General features: G+C 37.4%; 1 protein-coding gene across 1 annotated transcript in view; it reads right to left on the bottom strand.

The window, feature by feature from the left end:
• The window catches only part of CCDC57 (coiled-coil domain containing 57), a gene marked incomplete at both ends in the record, with an annotated part of 39,749 nt that overhangs the window by 10,823 nt on the left and 6,033 nt on the right, over positions 1 to 22,893 (bottom strand). Inside the window, 8 exons of the mRNA XM_084298689.1 lie at positions 216 to 444; positions 4,137 to 4,190; positions 6,361 to 6,645; positions 9,972 to 10,109; positions 11,664 to 11,772; positions 19,906 to 19,963; positions 22,396 to 22,452; positions 22,606 to 22,636. Coding sequence (XP_084154815.1) covers positions 216 to 444; positions 4,137 to 4,190; positions 6,361 to 6,645; positions 9,972 to 10,109; positions 11,664 to 11,772; positions 19,906 to 19,963; positions 22,396 to 22,452; positions 22,606 to 22,636 — 961 coding nt within the window. The remainder of the gene's footprint in view (positions 1 to 215; positions 445 to 4,136; positions 4,191 to 6,360; positions 6,646 to 9,971; positions 10,110 to 11,663; positions 11,773 to 19,905; positions 19,964 to 22,395; positions 22,453 to 22,605; positions 22,637 to 22,893) is intronic.

Raw genomic sequence — 22,893 nt, 5'->3', positions numbered from 1 at the left:
TATCACTGTTTTTTGTTAGTAACTCTATCACAGGATAACTTAAGTTGGAACAGTCAGCACTTCAGTCTCACATAAACTATCCAGCTCAAGGATTAGCCAGGTGCAGCACTTTGTTTTCATATTAAAATTTAGCTCTCTCCAGTTCAAAGAATCAACTGATTCACAGCTTTTATTCTAAATGTGTAAGCTAGCACTCTTTTCTAGAATACATTTACCTTCCTTTAATACCATTCCAATATCTGCTCTGTGTCTGTTTCCCATTTCAGTCAGCTGCTGCTTCTCTTGGCTCAGAATTGGTATTTTTCTTGCTGCTTCGTTCTGTTTATTTTGCACTCCTTGTAGAGGGCAGCTGAAACCATACTGCAGACTAACATCGGGACAACAATTATCTGAGATAGGGCAAAAATCTACCATCTTTTCTTCAAGAGATTTGTGTTTTGACCCCTGGAAACAAAACAAAACAAACAAACAGACAAAAACAACGACAACAACAACAGACAAAACAACAACAACAACAACAACAAAACAACAGATAGAACTTATTAAAATATCTTGAAAATGTCTGCATGTTCAGAGATTCATACAAACACACATTAGAAGCTAGTTGAAGGGAAAGAGCAAAGTTGAAGTCCGCAGCTTGTTTTTGAGGGTTCATTTTCAAGATTTTGTAAGCAATACCGGACAAATTTAAACAATGGAATAAATCAGTATCACAGCCTAGGAAGTTCCAACAAGTATGCTCCATATTGTTATCTGTAAGTGTAAAGTAATACATACAGGATACACACCACATAACTGTAAACAAGAGAGCAGATAATATCAAAATAAAACGTGGAAAAAACATTTTACTGCAAGTAGCAAGCTACCACAAACCCTTTCTTATGTGATCATTGCATGCATATGCACATGTGGGGTGGATATGACTTAAAACACTGTTAAGAGAAAAAAGCTGAAGAATAAAAAGTAGATTCTATAACTGGTTTTGTCTCTGCAACCCTGAGTCTTACATATATGAAGTATTTACCCAAAAGACCATAGAATCATAGAATCATTAAGCTAGAATCATAGAATAGAACAGAATCACATCCACGTTTTTCAAGAGCCTGGCTTCTTTCAGCCCTTCTTCCAGGGGGACATGTTTCATATATTAATTTAAATACTCATCATTCACCAAAGAAATTGTCTCCCTAAAGACTTTTTTAAAACTACACATTACCACAAGTATCTAAACATCACCCATGTTAAAATAGTTTTGCAAAAATCTTGCTCATCTACAAGTTTCTCTTCTGTATATAAATAAAATAGAAGGGTAGTACACCGTAACTGTGCAGTGCACTGTAATGGTGCTGTTCCAATCAGCTTTCAACTATGATCACCCTGAACACAGTGATTCAAAGAGTACACACTGAAATGTGTTATCCATACTGACAAAAACAAACAAACAAACAAAACCACCACATTGGCTTAGTATGTCACGCAACTCCCAAACATTCTCTTATTTCTTCAGATTCATGTATCTGAAAAGAGAAGGATAAAAGAGGAGGCCCTTGAGAACATAAACAGAAAGCATATAAGTCCACAAACACTGTGGGTAAGCGCTGTGGTTTAAACCTGGTAGGCAGCTCAGCAACACACAGTCTCTCACCCACTTCCCCTCAGTGGGACTGCAGAAAGAACCAGAAAGGTACAAACTTAAGAACTCATGGTTTAAGATATTTCACTTGTGCACACACGCAAAGGAAAATAAGGAATTAGTTCACTGCTTCCCACTGGATGCAGATGTTCAACTGTTTCCAGGATCACAGGCTCATCACACATAACAGTTAAGAAGAAAAATGCCATCACTCTAAACATTCTCCCTTCCTCCTCCTCTTCCCCAGGTTGTATTACTGAGCGTGACATCATAAGGTATGGTATAACCCTTTGGTCAGTTTGGGTCGACTGTCCTGGCAGTGTCTCCTCCAAACTTCTTGTGTGCCCCCAGCCTCCTCACTGGCAGGGCAGCAAGGGAAACACAAAAGACCTTGACTCAGTGTAAGCACTGCTCAGCAACAACTAAAACATCAGTCGGCTATCAACACTATTTTTCATCACCAAACTAAAAATATAGCACTATACAAGCATCTACAAAGAAAACTAATTCAATCTCAGCTAAAACCAGGACAGGCAGAAGGGTGGAGAAATAAACGCAGGGGGTAGAATCTGTAAAAACATGATGTAAGACATCACAGCGGAAGAAGGAAGGCATATCACATTGGTGTACAGAAAGTAATTTATATCAAAGCTACCAACATAAGCAGCTGAAAATTATTACATTCTGCCCTCATACGAACACAGTGAAATTAAAACACTGAGGCTTAACATAAAGAGAGGTAAAGGCAATGCCCACTTACAGTACTACCAACTGTCATGCTATGTACCACCTCCATTGTACCAAGAGGTGAAAGTGCAATGCATGTCAATGAGAAGAATACTATTTCCTTAAAATTCATTTTTCATGAACTTTTCATAAAAACATTCAACAGCATTACACACAACGACAGCTTGTAAGATGTAGAGTTAGGACTGAAATTCAGAAATCTTTTCAGGTCCGTGTCCTACTACTTGTTTATACACATGAAGCAAGAGTAATTCACTATTTCATACTGAAGGCAGATCACTGTCTACAAAATATTCTTATTCTCATATCCAGCCCTGAGAATTCAAATACAGTTTAGCACCATGAAGTAAAGGTTTAATCTCTGGCACAGAGAATGTTCAGTAACTATCTTAGTGTTTCCAAGGCAAAGCCACACTCACTTTTATTTATTTATTTATTTATTTATTTATTTATTTATTTATTTATTTATTTATTTATTTTTATTAAGGTTTCATCCCTACTTAAAGGAACTCAAAGAAAATAAGAACGCATCTCGGACAGTAGCTTGTAAAATATTTTCTGCAAAAGAAGAGAATAGTTGGTATAAAATTCAGTTTTCAACTAATTCTGGAAGTAGCAAAAAAGGAAAAAAGATCTGTCTATACTGGCACACAACTTCCTAAATGTAATTTCACAGTAGGAACAAACAAAACTACTTTTATATTCAGCAAAATGATGCAGTATTTAAAAATATTAAACATCGTTATGGATGGTAGGTTATGCGCATTTTTACACATGGTTCAAAAGGTTCTGAGATTTTATTTAAACATTGTTATTGGTTCAGCTCCTAAACCTATTAGCTTTTAATGTAATTATCTCTCATCATTCTTCATTACTTAGTTGTTATTTCCATTTTCTTGAACTTATAAGGTTAGTGGTGAATCTTAGCAGTAAAATTAAATCATAAAACAGATATTGGTAGATTTTACAGATGACTTAAGAATTAGAAAAAAATATTTTGAAATTGTATTTTAACCTGTCTTACTTTAAAATTCTTTTGCTATACCATGAAATCTCTGGGAGGCAGTAAGGGGAGAACGTATAGTGACTTAGTCCTTACTTGGTATTCTGTGTTATTGTTTCAGCTCTCAATCCCATTATTATTTTTACTGAGAGATGCCTCTGCTGTGCATTAATGCCGACATTGCTTCTACCCTTTAAAACAACATAATGAGAATTAACATTTGTAAACCCTAGAACTGAATAAAAACGCTTCCAGAGCCAATGAGCTTTTTCATCTTTTGTGGTGTGCGCTCTAACCGATGAAGGCGCTCAGTGGTTTCTCCCAGCCAGATCGAGCAGGTCCTTAACCCGCCGGCGGCCCACGGGCTATGCAAAAGGCCCCCGAGGCAGCCTCGCTGCCCAGTCAGCACCGCCCCCTAGCGACGGACTGGCGGAAGCGAGCCCGGCAGGTACGAGGCTCTCCGAGGAAAGCCAGCAGGCAGCCAGCCCACCTCAGGGAGTACCCCGCAGCGCTTCTGTGGCAGTTCAGGTTGTCGAGCCTATTCTATGAAAATGCACGTCTTGCACGTCAGTTTCTCTAAAGGAAAACGCATACGTCTCATACAATATCCCCAGTTCCTTTTTCTGAAGAACAAAGTGTACAATGAGAAGAGGCTAAAAAAAAAAGTGAAGAAAAAGAATAAAGACAAGGCAGGAGCTCAAATTCATATTTTCATAAAACAAAAAGCAAATGCAAACCAAAGCTTCACAGTACCTGCTGGTTACAGTCCACTATTGACACAGTATCTACGTTATCATTTTGATCCAACTCAAAGCATATTGAAAAATTTTAGATATTAAAAAAAGGCTAACAAATTTAAAACAGAAAATTCGGGTGATACACAACAGCTTAAGAATTTGAAAGTGGGGGAGGAAAAAGATCAAAAAGAGCTTGAAAGATCAGAAATGACTTGTGCCAGGAAATAACTAGTCAAAACTTATTCCCTAGAAAGAAGGAGCGTAAGTTTGTCTGAAAAAAAGTCACTGCTAGCTCATTAGCGACTAAATAAGAGTATATAAAATAATATGCTAATTATTAATTACACATACATATTTAGGTAGTTTAAATCTCTTTGTACCTTTTCTGTGTTTGGGCTTATTATACAACCCAAGTTATTTGAGCTGACATTGATGTTGTTCAACGTGGTTCTAACTGAAACTTGGTCTGTGCAAAATGAACCTTTAAAAAAAAAAAAAAGAAAAAAAAAAGAGGAGTATAATATGAATGTATACATACTTATATAGTTTGGGCTTTCACAGCAATAGCTGCAGAACTTTTTCTCATTACTATACATTTATACTACTTCAGTAGATGCACTGTAAACAGAGTTGAGGAAATATAGAAAGTAGTACAGTCTCACACTATGTAATTATCAGTAATCTACAAAATACAGAAGTATCTATCGATGACATATTACAAAGTTCAGTTTGTTGGTAAGTAGCACACAGACAGAAGTTTTTATTTCTTCCAATACTGCATTATTTAATTGTTGGGAAACTGGCAATACTCAGTATAACAAGAATAGTTAAGACATAGCAGATTCTTTCTATCACAGTTGAAAAAAAAAATCACCAATAAATTTAAATCAATTTTGAAAAATGTTTCTTTTACTTACAGTAAAAATGGGAGTGTGAACATTTTGAATTATGTGGACAAGGCAGGGAAAAGAACAGAGGACTTTCTGGAAACCAGAAATGCCCTTCTAAGTTACTCTCCCACTGTCTTAAAAATCTTGTATTTAACATTATAAACTCTCTTAGAGATCAAACATAATCTCTATATATTTTTAAACAGATATAAGGAGGATTATTTTAGTTGAATAAAGAATTTCAGCCAAAGAAAAAATGGATAATTAAATTCTGAAAATATGTATCAGCGGACAAAAATGACTGGTTCTCTTGGACACTGATATATTCTAGCAGGCACAAATCTTCTGCATATTTGACTGTATCTTCAAAAAACAATGGACTAACTTCAACCGCTTGTATGAAAGAACTATTCTTTATTAAAAAAATATTTTTTGCTTTAATTGGTTATTAATGTTTAATTATTAACAAGGTTAATGTCTCATTATTAGCAAGGCTATCAAGAAGAATATATGCTTAAATTTAATGAAAATGCAGACTTCATTAACTCATTATTTCACATAGTAAGTGACAGTTTAATTCTGCAAACTGATATGACAAATCCCACCTTACTGCAAAATTAAAACAGAGAAGCTTAATGACAGCTTGGTACAACACAATGATTTTCACCAGTGTTACCTTAGTTTTCTGAAATACATAAAACAATTCATAGTGGGTCTGGAATAGCTTAAAGCAATCAGAACTTAAATGTTTACATAAATGAGGCATAGAAAGATGCATAAAACAGCTATCTACCTACACTTACATAACTGGTAAAAGGTGCTAAAAAACAGAGCTAGCTACTCCACACAAGTCCTTGAAAAAGTTCTCATCTATTCGTTTTTTAAAATGAAAACAAATCAAAGCTTGTTATTCCATTACTAAGTTATTGTTGATTCCTTCTCTATTCTCTCTAAAGTTCTAAGTCACAAGAATGTTTATGAAGAAAAATTCCAGTTTGTTTCCAAACAGGCCTGTACTAGTGCCAACCAAAATCAAACTTCAAAAATTTTCATAAATTTACTACAAAATGTCTAAATGTAGTAGACAAGCCTTCTGTAGTTCACGCATTTATTTATTTTCTGTTATCAGCTTTTTTCCCGAAAAGATTAATGCAAAAAAGAAAAAAGATAGAAGTTTTTAATCAGTGATACACTAAAATGTTTCTGAGAGAGACTAAAAATCTGTTAGCCACCCACTGATTTGTGACAATATTTGGTAAAAGGGATGCATTTCAAAGTACTATGTATTTTTAATTTTGATACATTTTAAAAGTTTTAGTTTCTTTAAGCTAAGAGTGTCACCTAAGGGAAGAAAAAAAAAAAAAAGCATGCAGGACAGTTATACATCTGTGTAACAACACCCTCAGCCTTTTCCACCAAATTACCAGGATTGAGTGACGAGATTTCTGTAGTTAGGCCAGTGATAGTTTGTTTTGTCAGAGGAAGAGAGGACTGTATCTGTTCATCAAGACTCTCCATTTCTTTCCTCATTTGTGCAACAGCAGCCCGAAGGCCGGCATTCTGCTCTTTCAGCTTCTGTATTTCCAAGATTGGAATATCTTTTCTAAGATAACTTTTATCATCATATTGAAGTGTCTGTAAAATAAAAGCACAACACAATAACAATCCTTCATTCATGAGCAACACAGATCATACCATACCACCACACACACACAGATATTCATACTTTCAATCCAAGAACAGACTATGGGAAAAGAACCATAGAAAAAAGATGCGGTCATTCTGAGGATTTGCCTGGGGAAAAAAAAAGTGCTAACAGAAATGCTGCAATGAGAACCTGACATGGGGGAGGAGGCACAGAAAGGGAAGAAGATGGCCACAGAGGTGGCTCTACCTTATCACTGTTCTTTGAAGTGTGCTGTCTCTGTTTAATGCATGGGTACACCATCTCTTGAAAGAACTTACTGGCCCAATACCAAACTCCTTTCTGATGTGTGAAATTCTCAGAAGTGTCATTAGAGATCATCTGTTCACAAGAACATAAAGAGGCTGGACATACTTTGCTAAGCTGGAAAAAGGGAAGTATATGGAAAGCTAGTTGTGTGTGAATAAAGTGATGGCCCAATTGGGACAACAATGTGAAATGTTCTAGATCATAACCTTTGAGGACTGTTTTCCTGTTGCATCAAATATTGCTTGATCCAGAATCCAATTTCTGACAGTCAGCAACAGCATATATTTAGGAAGAATACATGTACAGAAAAAAAAATAATTATTTTTTATAAATTGTATAGGGAAAAAAAAACACACAACAGGAGCAACCAAAATAGACACATTGTAAAACATACTTCCTGGTCATTCAAAATTCCAGCACAACCTTCAAGACAGTTCTGGTAGGACCAATGAAAGATTACATATTTGAGTCCTGACATTAATTACTTCTACCATTTTTCAAAGCGTGGCTGCAAACATTTTTGAAGAAGTTACATTAGAGTGACAGCAGTGTATTATAATTGTGACTTCATTCAAACAGTGAAGAATTTAAATTCCACTTTGTAAAATCCTCCCTAGCTGGTGGAGACATTTGTCACCATCTATTTAAGAAATAGATACTTTTTGGCACAGGAGTATGATAAAACCCTAGAATTATAGAATATACACTATTATAGTCACTAAATTAATCTTAATTGCAAACCATCCAGATCAGATATTTTTTTAAAAGAAAAAGAGTCTAATGTGTTCGTAATATTTGTATTGAATGCTGCTAATTTATGTTACTGAGCCCCCAAAATGTTTCTTTGTATTCAACCCTAATATTTAATTATTGCAAAGCAGCAGTCCTGCCTCTCCAGAGGGAAAGGCAAATCAAGGTGCTGTGCATACCCTGGACACAGGCCAACAAATTATTTGAAATTCAACATTTATGCCTTGCATTGGTTTCTAATACTACTCCTTTTCAGTCTACTCCACCATTCCCCACTTTCCTCAGTCCCCTTACTCTTCTACGAGAGTCATCTAAAAGCTGGGATGCTAATGGACTTCCAATTAAATTTCCCTGTTGCAAGGATGCCGGCTGCCTCACAGCCCCTCTCCTGTGGCTCTTTCTGCCCTAGGAGTACGGGGTATCCAGAATATGAGAATAATCTCTGTCTGTTCTGCTTTTACAATCTCTCCAAGGTTGTTTAGGTGAGGATTAAGGAAAGGGAGACTGAAAAGACTTCAAGAGAAAGGCAGCAGTAGGTACCAGTACATCAAATGTGTATTCTGAATTCTGGGGACCAGAACTGCATCTCAATCTGCAACACACATATGAACCATTATGGTCTGAAACAGGAATACAACTGTTCCAGGTATTTGCTAGTGGAAAAGGGTCTAAACGGAAGACCACATTTTCATCCAGAGTTACTGTAAGTGATCTTTCCTTATCAATGCACTTGTATGGTATTAGCATGCTCTAGTTAGGCACGTGTGATCTAAGACATACTCAAACTCAAGCAACTACAAGCAAAACTTTCCAGGCTGGTGTGTTTCACATCTGTTGCTAAATTAAAGCCCAAGAATGACTAGTGCTATATTTCTAGAACTTTCAGGGGGTCTCAGACCAATCTGAAGATTGAAAGAACCACACACTGATAATATTGTACTACACTGTATTTAAATATTAATCTTTCTTGTCTCAGTAGTCTGAAGAAGATGCTAGCCCAGACACTATTACTTCTTTAGGAAGAATCACTGATGCAGTTGTTAACCAGTTTTTAACTTTTAATCTTTTTATTTTCTGTTTGTTTATAATTCATTTTGTACAGAAAAAAAAAAAATAAAAAGAGATAAGGTCCTAGTTCAGAATACTACAATTTTTTTTATTGTTTGTTTTTTAAACAATGACCCTTCACATAAATCAGAGATAAAAATAGTTTTGCTGAGATGGGTACTGCTTGTCCTACAGGCCAAAAATGTAACACAGAGAGAGAATACAAGAACATGAAGAAAAGCGTGAAAATGAAAACAAAGTTATACCAGCAACAGTAACAGATTACAGTGGGCAAGAATAGTGAAAGTCAATAGTAAAATAATGTCCCCTTACCAATCTCTATTCTCTTTGTATTTGAATGAACACTTTACAAATCAGTACAATTTCAGATGAAACTGGAAAAACAACTTGCTCCATAAAATGTGTGTGCTGCAGTCTACCTTCGTCTATTTTATTATAAAAAAATGTTTTCATTTATCTTCTTGAATATATTACTTACCATAGAAAACACTGGGCGTGCTTAACATTACTTTGTTTTCTTTTTTCAGCAAGATCAGATAACACACACTTACTAATCTACTGCTGAGTATCTGTAACTGCCCAGTAGGATGCACTGCAGCACAGTTATTACTTTCACTCTTTTAAAATAGACCATTTTCAATTCTAATGCACAACCCTCCAGCATGGCTTCAAACCAGCATGTTTCCAATTTTGAATGGTGGTGTTTTTTTGTTTTGTTTTGTTTTTTAACATATGCATTTAAGTAGGAATGAAAGGAAAACTTGTTTCTGAGACTAAAATAAAGGACATTATTTTAAACAGCTGGCAAATTACGATTTTTACAGGCAAGGCTTCAAAATATAACTTCACAACTTCCAGATTGACCCCGAATTGCAACTAAGAGTCTCAGGTACATTCCAGAAAACAATTCTTCCCATTTGGATGTGCCACAATGGTACTGTACACTGTCTTCTTTTGGACCAACCATCTTTCTACATACAGACTGTTCCTTTTCCCAGTAGGTTACAGATCAGCCATAATAAAGCCCATGACACCTAACCATATGTATATTCCAGGCCACATGCCTATATTTTGAATTAAACAGGTGCCTTAGAGGAACTCTTTACAAGAAATTCAGTGGAAACAAGACCCATAAGATTTTCATCTCAGAATGTATTTATCTAAGCCAAGAGATGAAGTGTTGTCTAACCTGTTTCTCTCCTTCAGAGAAAATACCATAGTTCAACAATGATGCTTGTACTGTCTGTTCTTTCTCAACAGTCATAGCAGAAAGAAGAGTTTCCATTTCATGCAGCCTGTAGCCTGTCTTCTGTAGATAAGCTTCAGCCTAGGAGAGAGGGAAAGAAGGGGAAGCAGAATACATTAGTATCTAAATTACAATGAGAATAGAGATTTAAAAAAAAGGAAAATGAATTTTTCTTTAAATTACACGACAGGGACTCAAAGCATATACCTTTTGGCTCTGTCAAAAAATGCCTCCACAGAAAAATAATTTGGCTTCATTACCTCATCTTCTTACTGCAAAATGGACAATGATTTTTCGTTTCTCAGAAGTGTTCCTATGTTACACCTATTAATCGTTTTCAGAAAATGGGAAAATAAAACACCAGAGTAAATGTCTACATTATAAACTTCATGAACAGTACAGGTGTTTCCTCTGTACCCATGGTTTTACTTGGCCACTGGTCATTGAGAATTAGTTAGTCCACTGTGTAACTCTCTCTAAGCAATAAACATGTTGATACTGTATTTTATTTTTCAGGAACATTTATACTTCATAAAATAAAGGTGTCCCCCCTTTACACAAGGGGATAGGATAGGACAGGCAGAAACAGTATTTAAATAACAGAGGGTTGATTTAAATTAGATATTAGAAGGAAATTCTTCACTCAGAGGGTGGTGATGCACTGGAACAGGTTGCCCAGAAAAGCTGTGGGTGCCTCATCCCTAAAGGTGTTCAAGACCAGGTTGGATGAGGCCCTGGGCAACCTGATGTAATGGGTGGCATCCCTGCCTACAGCAGGGGAGTTGGAACCAGATGATCTTTAAGGTCCCTTCCAAACCAAGTCATTCTATGATTTTTGGCCTAGCACTGCTTCTTTTTCTTCTTAAATGTCAAGAGAAAAGCAGTCTCATTTCCCAAGTTCACTTCCAATTATATTCTACATTTGTTTGGATGAGAGGCCAAAAACTAAACATCTCAGTTATAATGACTGACCACATTGCTATGTGAATAATTTAAAATATCATTTTAACATCCTGTTCATACAAAAATAAGGAAAGAAGGTTTCGTTGTTTTTTAAAATATAGACAGGTGGGAAAACTGCAATCTCCTCAAGGTTTCACAGTTGAAGGTCACATTCCACTGACAGTTAGTAAGACTTTTATTATGAAATTACATCAATATAAGAGGCAGAATGGGAAAAAAGCGCCTTGTAATTGGATGTATAACAAACAACGTATGTTACCCATCTTCTAGTTTTTTTATTATATAAAAATATAATATATATAGTATATTACTGCTTCTAGTTTTGAGGCTGACCTTTTCTGCAGTTTCAAGGTTAACAAATTTAGCAGTGTGCTGCCTACATAAAAAAATCTTACACAATCTCAGATTACTGAACACATTCCCAACAGTTCGTTACAAGAGGCAGCTGCCAGACAAGTAAAGCAACAGCTACTAAACAAGTAGTGCATATATATTTATTTTTAACTTGTCATTATACCTCTCACAAATTTAAACAGAAAAGGCAAAACCAGAACAAAATACACACTTATACAACTATAGCAGTATTAAAACATAATATTATCGTAATACATAAATGATTGATTGCTATGTGGCATCACAGCAACACAACACTGTTTTTCCACATTCCTATACCTGTTTCTGACAAGCAAGCTCTCCTTTTACTTCTTGGATTTTTCTCTCCATGTGATGCTTCAGGCTTATGTACTCCTCACACTGATGACCTATGTGACTGTCATCAGAACTACAAACAAAAATAAATTTATATTAAAGAGCATCTCTGGTGAGCTAATGAGGCATACATATAGAAAACCTTTTGAACAATAACACAACTAGAGATATAAGATGCAAGAATTTCCTAAAGAAACAGCCAGATAGATTTCCCCCCTTTCCACTATTCATAATTAGTGATCGCTTTAAAAAAATTATCTTGCACCTAAGTGAATAAACCTTTTAAAGCAACATGACCCACTATGTGCATACTATTTGATATCCTTTTTAAAATACAAGTTTTTACTGATTTTCCAAGATGTCCACTGTCAATTAAAAAGGTCACACAACGCAAAGTATATCGTATGTTTCAGTAAATAATTTCAGTATGTTCCCCTAATAAATAAATAAATAAAAATTATAAATTTATAAATTTATTTAAAAAATAACTAATAAAAATTAGTATTGTTTCAACAGTTCTCAGCTACCAGATTGCATTAAGTTTTGAACAGTACTCTTTAAAAATTAGATGTCCTCTTCTGACACAGGCTCTTTACACCCTCAGATAACCTCCCCTTTAACCCATCATAGAGAATATTCACTGGTGAAGCTCCCTGAGAATGAGTTCAAGTGGATCGTTTTTCCACGCTTCAAGTTACTCTCCACTCTCCCTGCCTTCTCCCACCCCCTTTTCTTTGAACAGTTTTGTGACCAGCATATGTTGCCACGTTACCAAAGTCAAATGATAATACTTATTCAATCCTATTGCTATTTGTTTGGTGATACTTCAGAACACCTTATAAAGTACATTAGCCATTGCATCAGCCTTGGACCTTCTTGAATTGGTCATTCAGTGTGACTCTCAAGAACACTTGTGAATAAGGCTATATTCTGGCAAGCAGCACCACCTTGTAAATATAACGTGATCTCTTTTTGTTAGAAGCTATTTGGCCTCACATTATGTTAAAGATACATGCTTGTACCCTCTTTATTTATTGATTAATAGGGATTCATCAGAAGGTTAGATACAAAATAGCTTGGACTAATTATAAGCTTTTTTAAAAGTTTATTACATATGTTGTACAATATATAAATCTTTATATATTGTAAGTAAGCAAGCAAAGGAAAAAGAAAAAAAAAAAAGTCATATTTCTGTCTTTCTAGTTTCTAGACTCTAATCATAATGACTTCTCCAGACAGCTACTGGTAGGATATTTTAGACTATGGCTACAATGAAAACACAGAAGTTCCTGTCATACAGAAAAGGTCAGCACCATACCATGCAGGACAGGCAGAGGAGGCTGTGTTAGGACAAGTTCTGTTTAAGTCTGCTGTTCCCAACAGTTATATCACTGTGCATGGTAGAACATTTCTAACTTCACTTGCAAACATTTGAAGCCTTATCCATACATACATTCACAATATAATTCATCTTTGAAAGTCTTGTTCAGTATCAATCACTTCCTTCCCTTTCTGGAATATGAGATGTTTCACTGCTCAAAAAGAAAGCCATATCTTTGGTTCTGATTAAAGGTCTAATTTAACAGCTATTGCTATCCCAGCTCCTTAGTAACACATCTACAGACCTGTCAGTATCTGATCTAGCTAGTGTCCAGCAAGTTTTTTTCTTGTCTTAATTTGGTCAAGTATTTTGCTTACTGCTATGAGCATAAGAACAAGAAGTTACCCAAGAAATCAAACATCACATGTGAACTATATGATTGTTACAAATTAAATTCTGGTGTCATAATAATGAATTACAAAACCAATCCCCAAGGAAAAAGTGTTCTCTTCTGACAAATCCTTTTCTGCTCTCCGCAATGTCTCCCCTATAATCATGCCAGCTCCCCAACACATATCCCTTATGTAGGGACATGCTGTCCTAGGGAAAGCACACTTTCCATAGGGAAAGCATGCTAATTTTCACTTAATGCTACACTGTCTCTAACCCATTGCTATAAACTGAATAAGTCACTGGTAGAACTCAAGGTATAGGAGGTGTAAAAATAGCCAGGGTCACTTCCGTTAGCCTTCACTCTGTTCATGCTCTAAGCATCCCTCTGTCAGAATAGGCAACCTTATCTCCATAGTCAGAGTGCTCTCTACTGTATGAACAATGTTACTGCATTAACCCAATGCAAGTTTTGTCTTAGAGGAACTAAATTTCCCTTTTCCTGCATACCATTCTAAGGATATCACATAGAATCTTTTAGGTTGGAAGAGACCCTTAAGATCATCAAGCCCAACCAACAACCTAACACTACCAGGTCCACAAGTAAACCATGTCCACACCCATATGTCTCAAGTACCTCCATGGATTGGAACTCCTTTTCCACGGGCAGACCATTCCATTGCCTAACCGTCCTTCCCTTGACAAAATTCTTCCTGATTTCCAGTTTAAACCTCCTCTGGTACAACTTGAGGCCATTTCCTTGCATCCTATCACTGGCAACCTGAGAAAAGAGACTGACACCCTCCTTTCAGTTACAGAGGGTGATGAAGTCTCCCCTCAGCCTCCTTTTCTGCAGACTAAACCCCAGTTCCCTCAGCTGCTCCTCATATGTCTTGTTTCTAAGTCCCTTCACCAGCTTCGTTGCTCTTCTCTGGACGCATTCTATCAACTCAATATCTTTCTTGTAGTGACGGGACCAGAACCGAACACTGTACTTTAGATGCAGTCTCACCAGCGCTGAATAGGAAGGAACAGTCACTTCCCTGGTCCTGCTAGCCATACTATTTCTGATGCAAGCCAGGATGCCATTGACCTTCTTGGCCACCTGGGCACACTGCTGGCTCATTTTCAGCTGGCTGTTGACAAGTACCACCAGGTCCTTTTCTGCCAGGGAGCTTTTCTGCCACTCTTCCCTGAGCCTATTTCTTTGCCTTGGGTTGTTATGCCAAGTACAGCACCTGGCACTTAGCCTTGTTGAATACCATGCAACTGGATGTAGCCGATCAATCTAGCCTATCCAGATCCCTCTGCAGAGCCTTTCTACCCTCAAGCAGATCAGCACTTCTGTACAACTTGGTGTTGTCTGCAAACTCACTGAGGATGCACTTGATCCTTTCATCAAGGACCACAGAATCATCATAGAACAGCTTGGGTTGGAAGGGACCTTAAAGATCATCTAACTCCAAAACCCCTGCCACAGGCAGGAATGCCACCCACTAGATCGGGTTGGCCTAGGCCCCATCCAACCTAGCCTTGAAAGCCTCCAGGGATGGATCATCATTGATAAATTAAGATCACTGATAAAAATATTAAACAAAATTGCCCACAGTACTGACCCCTGGGCAACACCTCTCGCGACCAGCCATCACCTTGATTAATCTCCATGCACAATGACTATTTCAACCTGGCCATCCACAGTTTTTTACCCAGCCAACAGTACATCCACCCAAGCCATGAGCAACCATTTTCTCCAGGGGAATGCATGGGAAATGGTATCAAATGCTTTGCTGAAGTTCAAGAAAACAACATCCACAGCCTTTCCCTCATCCACCAAGTACAGTGTTGTATCCTAGAAGGAGTTCAGGTTAGTCAAGCAGGATCTGCCTTTCATCCACCTATGTTGACTGGGTTTAATCACAAGGTTGTCCTGCATGTGCCATGTGATGGCACTCAAGATGATGTGCATCTCACCTGCAAAATTGTTCCAGCTCTAACTGATGCTCTTCAAGGTTTTGTTGATAGTATTTGTCTTTTTCTTCTTTCATTGACAAGCATTTCCTTCAGTGTATCCAGCTGTATTCTAAGATCACTAATCTCTGCCTGCTTAGCATTTTCAGAAATTTTCAGATGAGTGAATGTGACATCATAGAGTTCTAACCCTTCATCTCTCTCTTCTAAAGTTCTTAGGTTATAGACAAAATCTTTTAGTTTGTTAAAATTTTCATGCATGTCTTGCAGTCGCTTTATGACATCTTGCAGCATATTCTTTTGACAAGGGAACTGGCAGTCATGTAGCTCTCTTTTACTAATTACTAAATGCCACTACATTTTGGGGTGTGAAAATATAATTTTTGCCTTTATACAGATGGAAAACAGAGGCATGAAATAATTAAGTCACTCAAAGGCATGCTTTCTATCAAGAACCTAAGAGCAGTCTAGCGCCAAAAGAAGAGCTGTTAACTGCATACATTTCTCTTTTCTTGAAGACATTTATGTCAAGTCAAATCAAAATACTTGACTACTAGGATTAGATCTTTCCATTCACTAACAATATTAACTGCTGTGTCCCATTAGTCTTTTCTTGACACTATTATCTTAATATACTTCCTGTGTCTCCTTCCCAATGATACTTTACTCATCAATTACAAACCTCCTGTTCTGTTCTCAGTTAAGTCACTTTTCAGAAAGTACAACAGATATGGGGAAATAGCTTTATTTCAGTAACATGTTAACCACATCTTTAAACTTAAAAAGCAAGTAAACAACATAGAAGTAGTGCTCTTTTCTGGTGTAACTATCTGCTTCACTTCCATCTCTTCCTATTGTTTGTTCTCCACATTTGCCTTACATATAACGATAAACTCAGCAGAAGAGAAGCTATTATTATTTCAAGAAGTACTATATATATAATGGCTGATTTTTACTTTAATAAATAAATCTCTGCTCTGATTAAAAAAAAAAAAATCACAAATCTCTGGAGTCATTGCAGCTTCTCGCCACACTATATTATTGTGTCAGTAGTTCCAGATAATCCCATCTGAATAAGAACAGGGTTGCAGAGTACAAATCAGACAACTGTGCCTTTGAAACAGTGGCTTTTTAATCTTCTTAAATGAAAGAGATTTCCAGATCAGCAAACGTGATGCAGTATCTCTATGGTAAAGCTTGGCACAATTTTAACCTAATTTTTCCTCACAGATGAACTAAAGAAATTAATTCTCCATGTTCAAATAATGAGTCTCTGCTAGCTGAAAGTGATAAGCATTAAAAAAAAAAAAAAAAAAAAAGCTTGATTTTCTCAGGCACACTGAATAATAGAACAACAAACACTGCTAGAAGACAACAGTCTACTGGTCCTAATTCTGCTGGCATAGAATTCCCATTTATTTTTAAGGCAATCAAAATCAAATTAAGTGTTCTGTTCATATTATGCTTTTTGTTAGTAATCTTCAAATTATGCTACAGTATACAAAATAGTATAAGTAGTATCTTCTTCATTTGGGTAAGCAGAAATAGATTTTTTTTTTTTTTTGTAAAACACATAGAAGTGGATATGCATGAGCCTTTTTGCCTGTTACATGCAATGCTACATAAATACATTAAAGATAAGATACACCTATGGTACGCTTTCTGAACTCTAGCAACACTGAAAGAAACTATGCTCAGTCTAAACCAAATAACGTATCAAAACACTTTTGTAAAAGCTATGTAAAAAAAACTACACATGATGCATTAGCTAACCTTAGCAATACGTTATTAGACATTACCTTTGTGTAAAGAATCAAAAATAAAACCACATCTCCAGATTATTAAATCCTCAGAATTATCAAACTTAAGTCACTTTACTTTTTTGGGAAGAAATGGTTAAGAACAATAATACTTTTTCTATTACTACAACTATTACTAGTACTATTACTACAACCATCTCAAAATTAAAACGTGTACGTTTCCCATAAAAGTAGCTTGTCTCTAAAAAATATACTTCCTTCCCAACAGCACCTAACTTCCTTGAATTAATGGCACTTGTAAATTGAATGGGGTACTCTGAAGTGGATGCATGTTACATTTAACATGAGAATCACCAGCTTCATAGAAAAATATGAATAAGATGAAAGGTTGCTGTTATTGCAATATGACCCACAGACAGAGTCCTATCAGGATCTATGCCCATCTCTGCTTACTGCCTTAAACTGAAAGACGTCAGTAGCCTTAAACATGTGCTTTCCACCAGAGACCTTTTTTTTTTTTTTTTTTTTTAAAAGAAATGCATTTTAATAGGAGATAAGGGAGTATTTTGCCATTAATAACAGCTGTATTTATAACTGCAGTTTAGCTTGAGTAATGACCATATCAGAAATCAGAGTCAGAATGGAACCCCCCTGCCATGGGCATGGCACCTTCTACCAGACCAGGTTGTTCAAAGATTCATGTAACCTGGCCTTGAATGCTTCTGGGGGTAGAATTTTCAGGGAAATCACAGTGCAATTTTAAGTATAACTCGCATAGATCACCTGGATGTCTGACAGTCAAGAGAAGAACAGTAAAAATACATCTAATGACATTAAACGAAGGAAGCAGCATAGATATGACACTACATCTTACAACAAAAACAGCTTAGCCATACAACATCAACTGCAGAGATACCCATTAAAATCCAATAACTTACTTTAAGCATATCCATAAAGAGCAGTTTGATAGGTACTCCTGTTGCTCCACATATAGGCCTAACGGAATTTATATCAGCCTCTTTTACCAAAGAAAAATTATGGCTTGGTGGTCAATCAGACAAAATCAAATGCAGCTAGCATATCTGATTCAGTGGAGATTTCACTATCGTTACTAATAAAATGCTACTTCAGTGATACAAGATTAGATGCTACATTTAAGCTAGCTACTTTTCAACTAAATAAAGAGAGCAAGGTGATGTTGAAGAACAATACAGTACAACAGGTAAGAACTTTTCCAGCTTAAATGATCCTATGGTAACCTTCAGACTTCCATACAACCCCTACTTGTAAAATAGATTTAAATCCTTCACATTTTGTTCAAGGTACAAAGAATACGTACTTTATTCTCTGTTCCTTGCTATCCTTGTAACATATTGCACATTGCACCAAGAATAAGATATGCATAACAGACTGGTAGAGCTAATACGGTAGTATTGCTTGGATTCTTTTCAAAACTACTAACAAAAGTGAGACACTCCCACATAGCCTGTAACCATTATGTGTCTCTGTCTAGTCGCAACTGTTTTCCTTGATGAAGCAGTAAGAAACAAAACAAAACAAGACAAGACCACCTGAATTTTATCACAGATGTTTCACTATGTGCTGCAAGTCACAGGAAGATGTTCAAGTAGCACAGGCCACATATGTGCAGCTACAGTGTTAAGTCGTTCTGTGCCCTATCACTGTTGCAAGGCAAAACAAAAAAAAACAAACACACACCATATGGATGCAGTTCCAAGAAAAAAAATACTACGGTTAGTGATACAAGTTAGTATCACTTCTGTGCTGTTTCTCTCTTCACTGTTAGTAACTCTTCTGCTATTTACCTTCCAAGTAAGGTCAGTCATATAAAACAGCAAACATACATCATGCATTATACAATCTTATCAGAGCAGACAAAATATAGCAGAAACTGGAGGATAGGTTAAGGACCAGTAACATGTAAAAGAAACCTGGAATGTCTGGTAATAAACAGGGACACAGCTGGCAAAATATGTGATGGGCTGTACTATGGGGGTTCATGACTGCCTGATGTCAGGCTCTGCTATTAGGACAAGCAGAAGAATAGAAGGCACAAGGGACTGCATAAATAAAAGACAAAGTATGACTGTAAGAAACAATTACCCCTGAGACTAGGAAACAGGCGCATACGCTAAAGAGTATCCAGGAAGATAAATAAAAGGTTACACATTACAAGAAGCACTAACACTGTATCCCTAGAGCAAGTATTCTCAGGAACGACAGGAAGAGACTGATACACGGATGGAAGAAAGGAAAGCTACTGGCAAGCCAAGGACCAAGTACTCTGAGGGGCGCTTTAAGTGTGGAGAGGGAGAAAAAGACAGAATTAAGCAAGAGAGAATGAAAACATTGCCTTGGGGAAAGCCAGCAGGCGGAAAGCAGATTGTGGAATGAGGAGTGAGAGGTCCCATAGGTGGCTCAGAGAGTCTTGAGTCTAGCGCTCCAAGGCAGAAAAGCACATGCAGATGGCAGGCAGACTACCGAGGTCGAGTACCCTGAAAGAAGGCAGTAGAGAAGAGCAGAGCATAACAGAAGATAATGCTTGGGACTCAAAGGCAGCAGATAGAGGGCACTTCGTGGCAGGGAGAGCAGAAAGACAGGTCCCCGATGAGAGAGGGGGCACAAGACGCACGGGTGCCGCGTGGCAGCCCTGAAGGACAAGCAGAAGACGCGCGGACGATACGCCTTCCGATGGCGCACGCGGAGTAACCCGGGCACAGCTTGGCTCCTACCAACGCCAACCCACCCGTCCTCCTGCTCGCGGCTGTAGGCCGTGTCTCTATGGGAACCGTGGTGGGCCCCGCCTGCCCGGTGGGGGGGGCGTCACCATGGGAACCGCCGCCCCTGACGTCCGTCCCAGCGTTAGCCGCGGGCGGGCCTCTGGCGAGCAGGGCTCGTACCCAGTCCGCGCTCCGCCGGCCGCGGCCCCGCCCGCCCACCGCTGGCCCCGCGGCCGTCAGCCGCGAGCTGCCGCCTGCTCCAGCCTTGTTCAGTACCGCCAGTCGGTTCCCCTCGCTCCCCCCCGCCCCTTCTTGCTCAATAAACCAGTGCTAATCGGTTTCTCTCGTAGCATTCGCTCCCAGCCGCCTAGTACCATAATTTTTTTCTAGCATCTTCCCTGTTATCATACAGCAGTCCTTCCTTCACGTTGTGCGAGTAAGCACACACTCCTTTTTAATTCCAGCCTCTTTTAATAATACCCACTTCTTCCAACACACAGCCAACACTTGTGTCATAGTCCCAAATACCATTTAGCTGTTCGCATGTCTTCCTGTTTCATTCATTAGTATTAAACAATTTCTCCCTACTCCAGATCAGGAAAGAGCACCTCAGCCTATTGTGGGCACAGCTGTTTGAAACAGGAGTTGACAGAGAGCAAGCTTTCCATTCTCTCCTAACTCCCTGTGCATTGCTTGAAAAGCTTCAAAAAGCTTGTAAAACCCAAGCTTGGGCAAACTGAAACTATAGGTTATGCAGCACAGATAAGTATGTTCTGCTACCAAGCCACTTCATTATTCACAAATGTATCAATCAATTAAAACAGAGTACATCATCTACGTGACACTGAGGAAGATGTAATGCATGAACTGGCCGTAAAGTGTGATTTTCTCTTAGTCACTCTAGATGACTTGCTTGTCTGGAAGTCACGAGGCAAACTTCCTGTAATGCTTTCTTTTTTTCTCTCATGCTTCTGGATTATACAAAATGCTTTGCCAGGTGAGAGACCTTTCAGAAACCTGAATGTTGCATGAATTGTAATTATACCTGAAGTATGCTAATTTTTAGAAAGTAGAACATTTTCAGTAGCTCTTACTTCTGTTTTCTTAGGGCATCGGAGAAAAAAAAATAATCCTGACCCCACATCACCTAAGTAAAGGATAAGTTATTTCCACTGGTAGCTATTATTGAAAATTAGAATCAGAACTAATAACTGGTCTTTTGAATTAAACTATGTTTCATTTAGCTACACGAAGTGTATCTACATATAATATCAAAACACTAACTTAATAAAGGGATTCTGTTAATTTGTTTACATAAATCACCTCTGGTTTAAAATACACAGTGAAATCTGGCCTCAAATCATCTTCAAAATCTTCTGAGCATACAAAAATTACACTGCAAGTCCAAACATAACTTACACTTTGCACTGGGCCTCTCAAAGCATTCATCGGAATCAATATATAGTAGGTGAATGCTTAAATCCATATACCATTTTGGCGTACTCCTTTTCTTACCCTGGGGTTGCTCCGCCTATCAACTGTGTTATCTTTTGCAACACTTCCTTCTCCCCTTCCCCCCCTTCGTTCAGATTAGCTGTCATCTTCTCCAAGGTATCTTCAGATAGCTCCTAGTCACACAAGTAATGCACGTTGGTTCCCCAAATGAGTGACTGGCAGCTTCTACTAATTCAATACTGTTTAGAATTGGTCAATCTTAATCTTAACAGTGAGTCAAAAAAGATTACAGTCTACACAACATGGAGTTTCGCATCAGGGTAGAAAGCCATACACCCCTAAAATAAATGCAGAAGACGTCCTGGTTTCACAGACAGAAATGAAAGGAAGCATTTTCTTTTATAACAAAAATTAACAGGAATTTAGAATGGAGAACCAGACTTTCTGATCTTACCAAACACTAGTGAGTTCGGGAAGATATAGCCACAAGGCAGATTTCAGCCACCTCTGAGACACAGCTTCTAAGTACAAGTCTTTGGCCCCATCAGTGTATTGCAAAATAGCAACATTTACATGTGGCTTGGAACCACAAGGAATGTTTTTGGTGTAGGGAATACTACTTGACAAACAGTAAATGTAAGAAAAAATATATAAACCAAAACTAACATTTTAAAGATGATCTTCTAAATAAAAGTGGCCCAGCTTGCAAGGGACTCTAGAGGACCTTTTGATCCCCAGTATCTCTGAAATTTGGGTGCTGCTACTAAACAACATGTGTATTTGGGAAACACTTAAATTCCAGTTTCATCCAGGTTAGGAGAATATGATTTCCATGTCTATCTGTACAATAACTGTGGGTTCTTATTTTTAAGACTATGCACATCTTTGTAGGTACAGTTCATGTTCCTCAAATGCATCTTGAAAGTAATAAAAAGGCCTTTATTTTCATACTTGCTTTAGAAACAAACTAAAAATTGTTGAAACCTCCACTCCAAATATTACTGGTCTTTCTGCAGTAAAGATCTTACAAGGGCTCTTTGTACATGGTCTGCTGCATGTACCTTCTGAAGCAAAGGCAGAGATGTATGCCCACACAGTGCAGTTAGCGGTATCTGAAACTGTTTGAAACATTCAATGTTATTGTTAACATTCTTAAAAACATTGCAGTAGAAATCTGTAATTAATATAACATGTTAAATTCAAGTGTAAATGAGAAAACATAGCCTCAAAAATAAAATATCTATGAAAGCTTAGTAAGAAAAAATATTTACAGGCACTTTGAAGGTAATATTTAGGACTTACCTACAAAGGGAACAGCAAAGAGTGCAGTTCGAATGGAATAGTAAACAATTAGTAAACTGTCAATCAAAAATGTTATGACACAGACACATCTCTACAGTTTAGGTGTTAAGGAAGGAAATTTGCCATAGGAAGACCTACGCTTAACAAAAATGAAGCTTTGTCCTAATGTCAGCTACTTGATTCCTATTACACTATGTTATTTCTATTATTCCTACAATCAGTAACAATCCTTCAGCCACTTTTTCCTCTTTGTAAGC

Source organism: Netta rufina (genome assembly GCF_964035555.1).
Source record: "Netta rufina genome assembly, chromosome: 19".
Lineage (NCBI taxonomy): Eukaryota > Metazoa > Chordata > Aves > Anseriformes > Anatidae > Netta > Netta rufina.
This window is presented reverse-complemented; position numbering and strand designations above follow the sequence as displayed.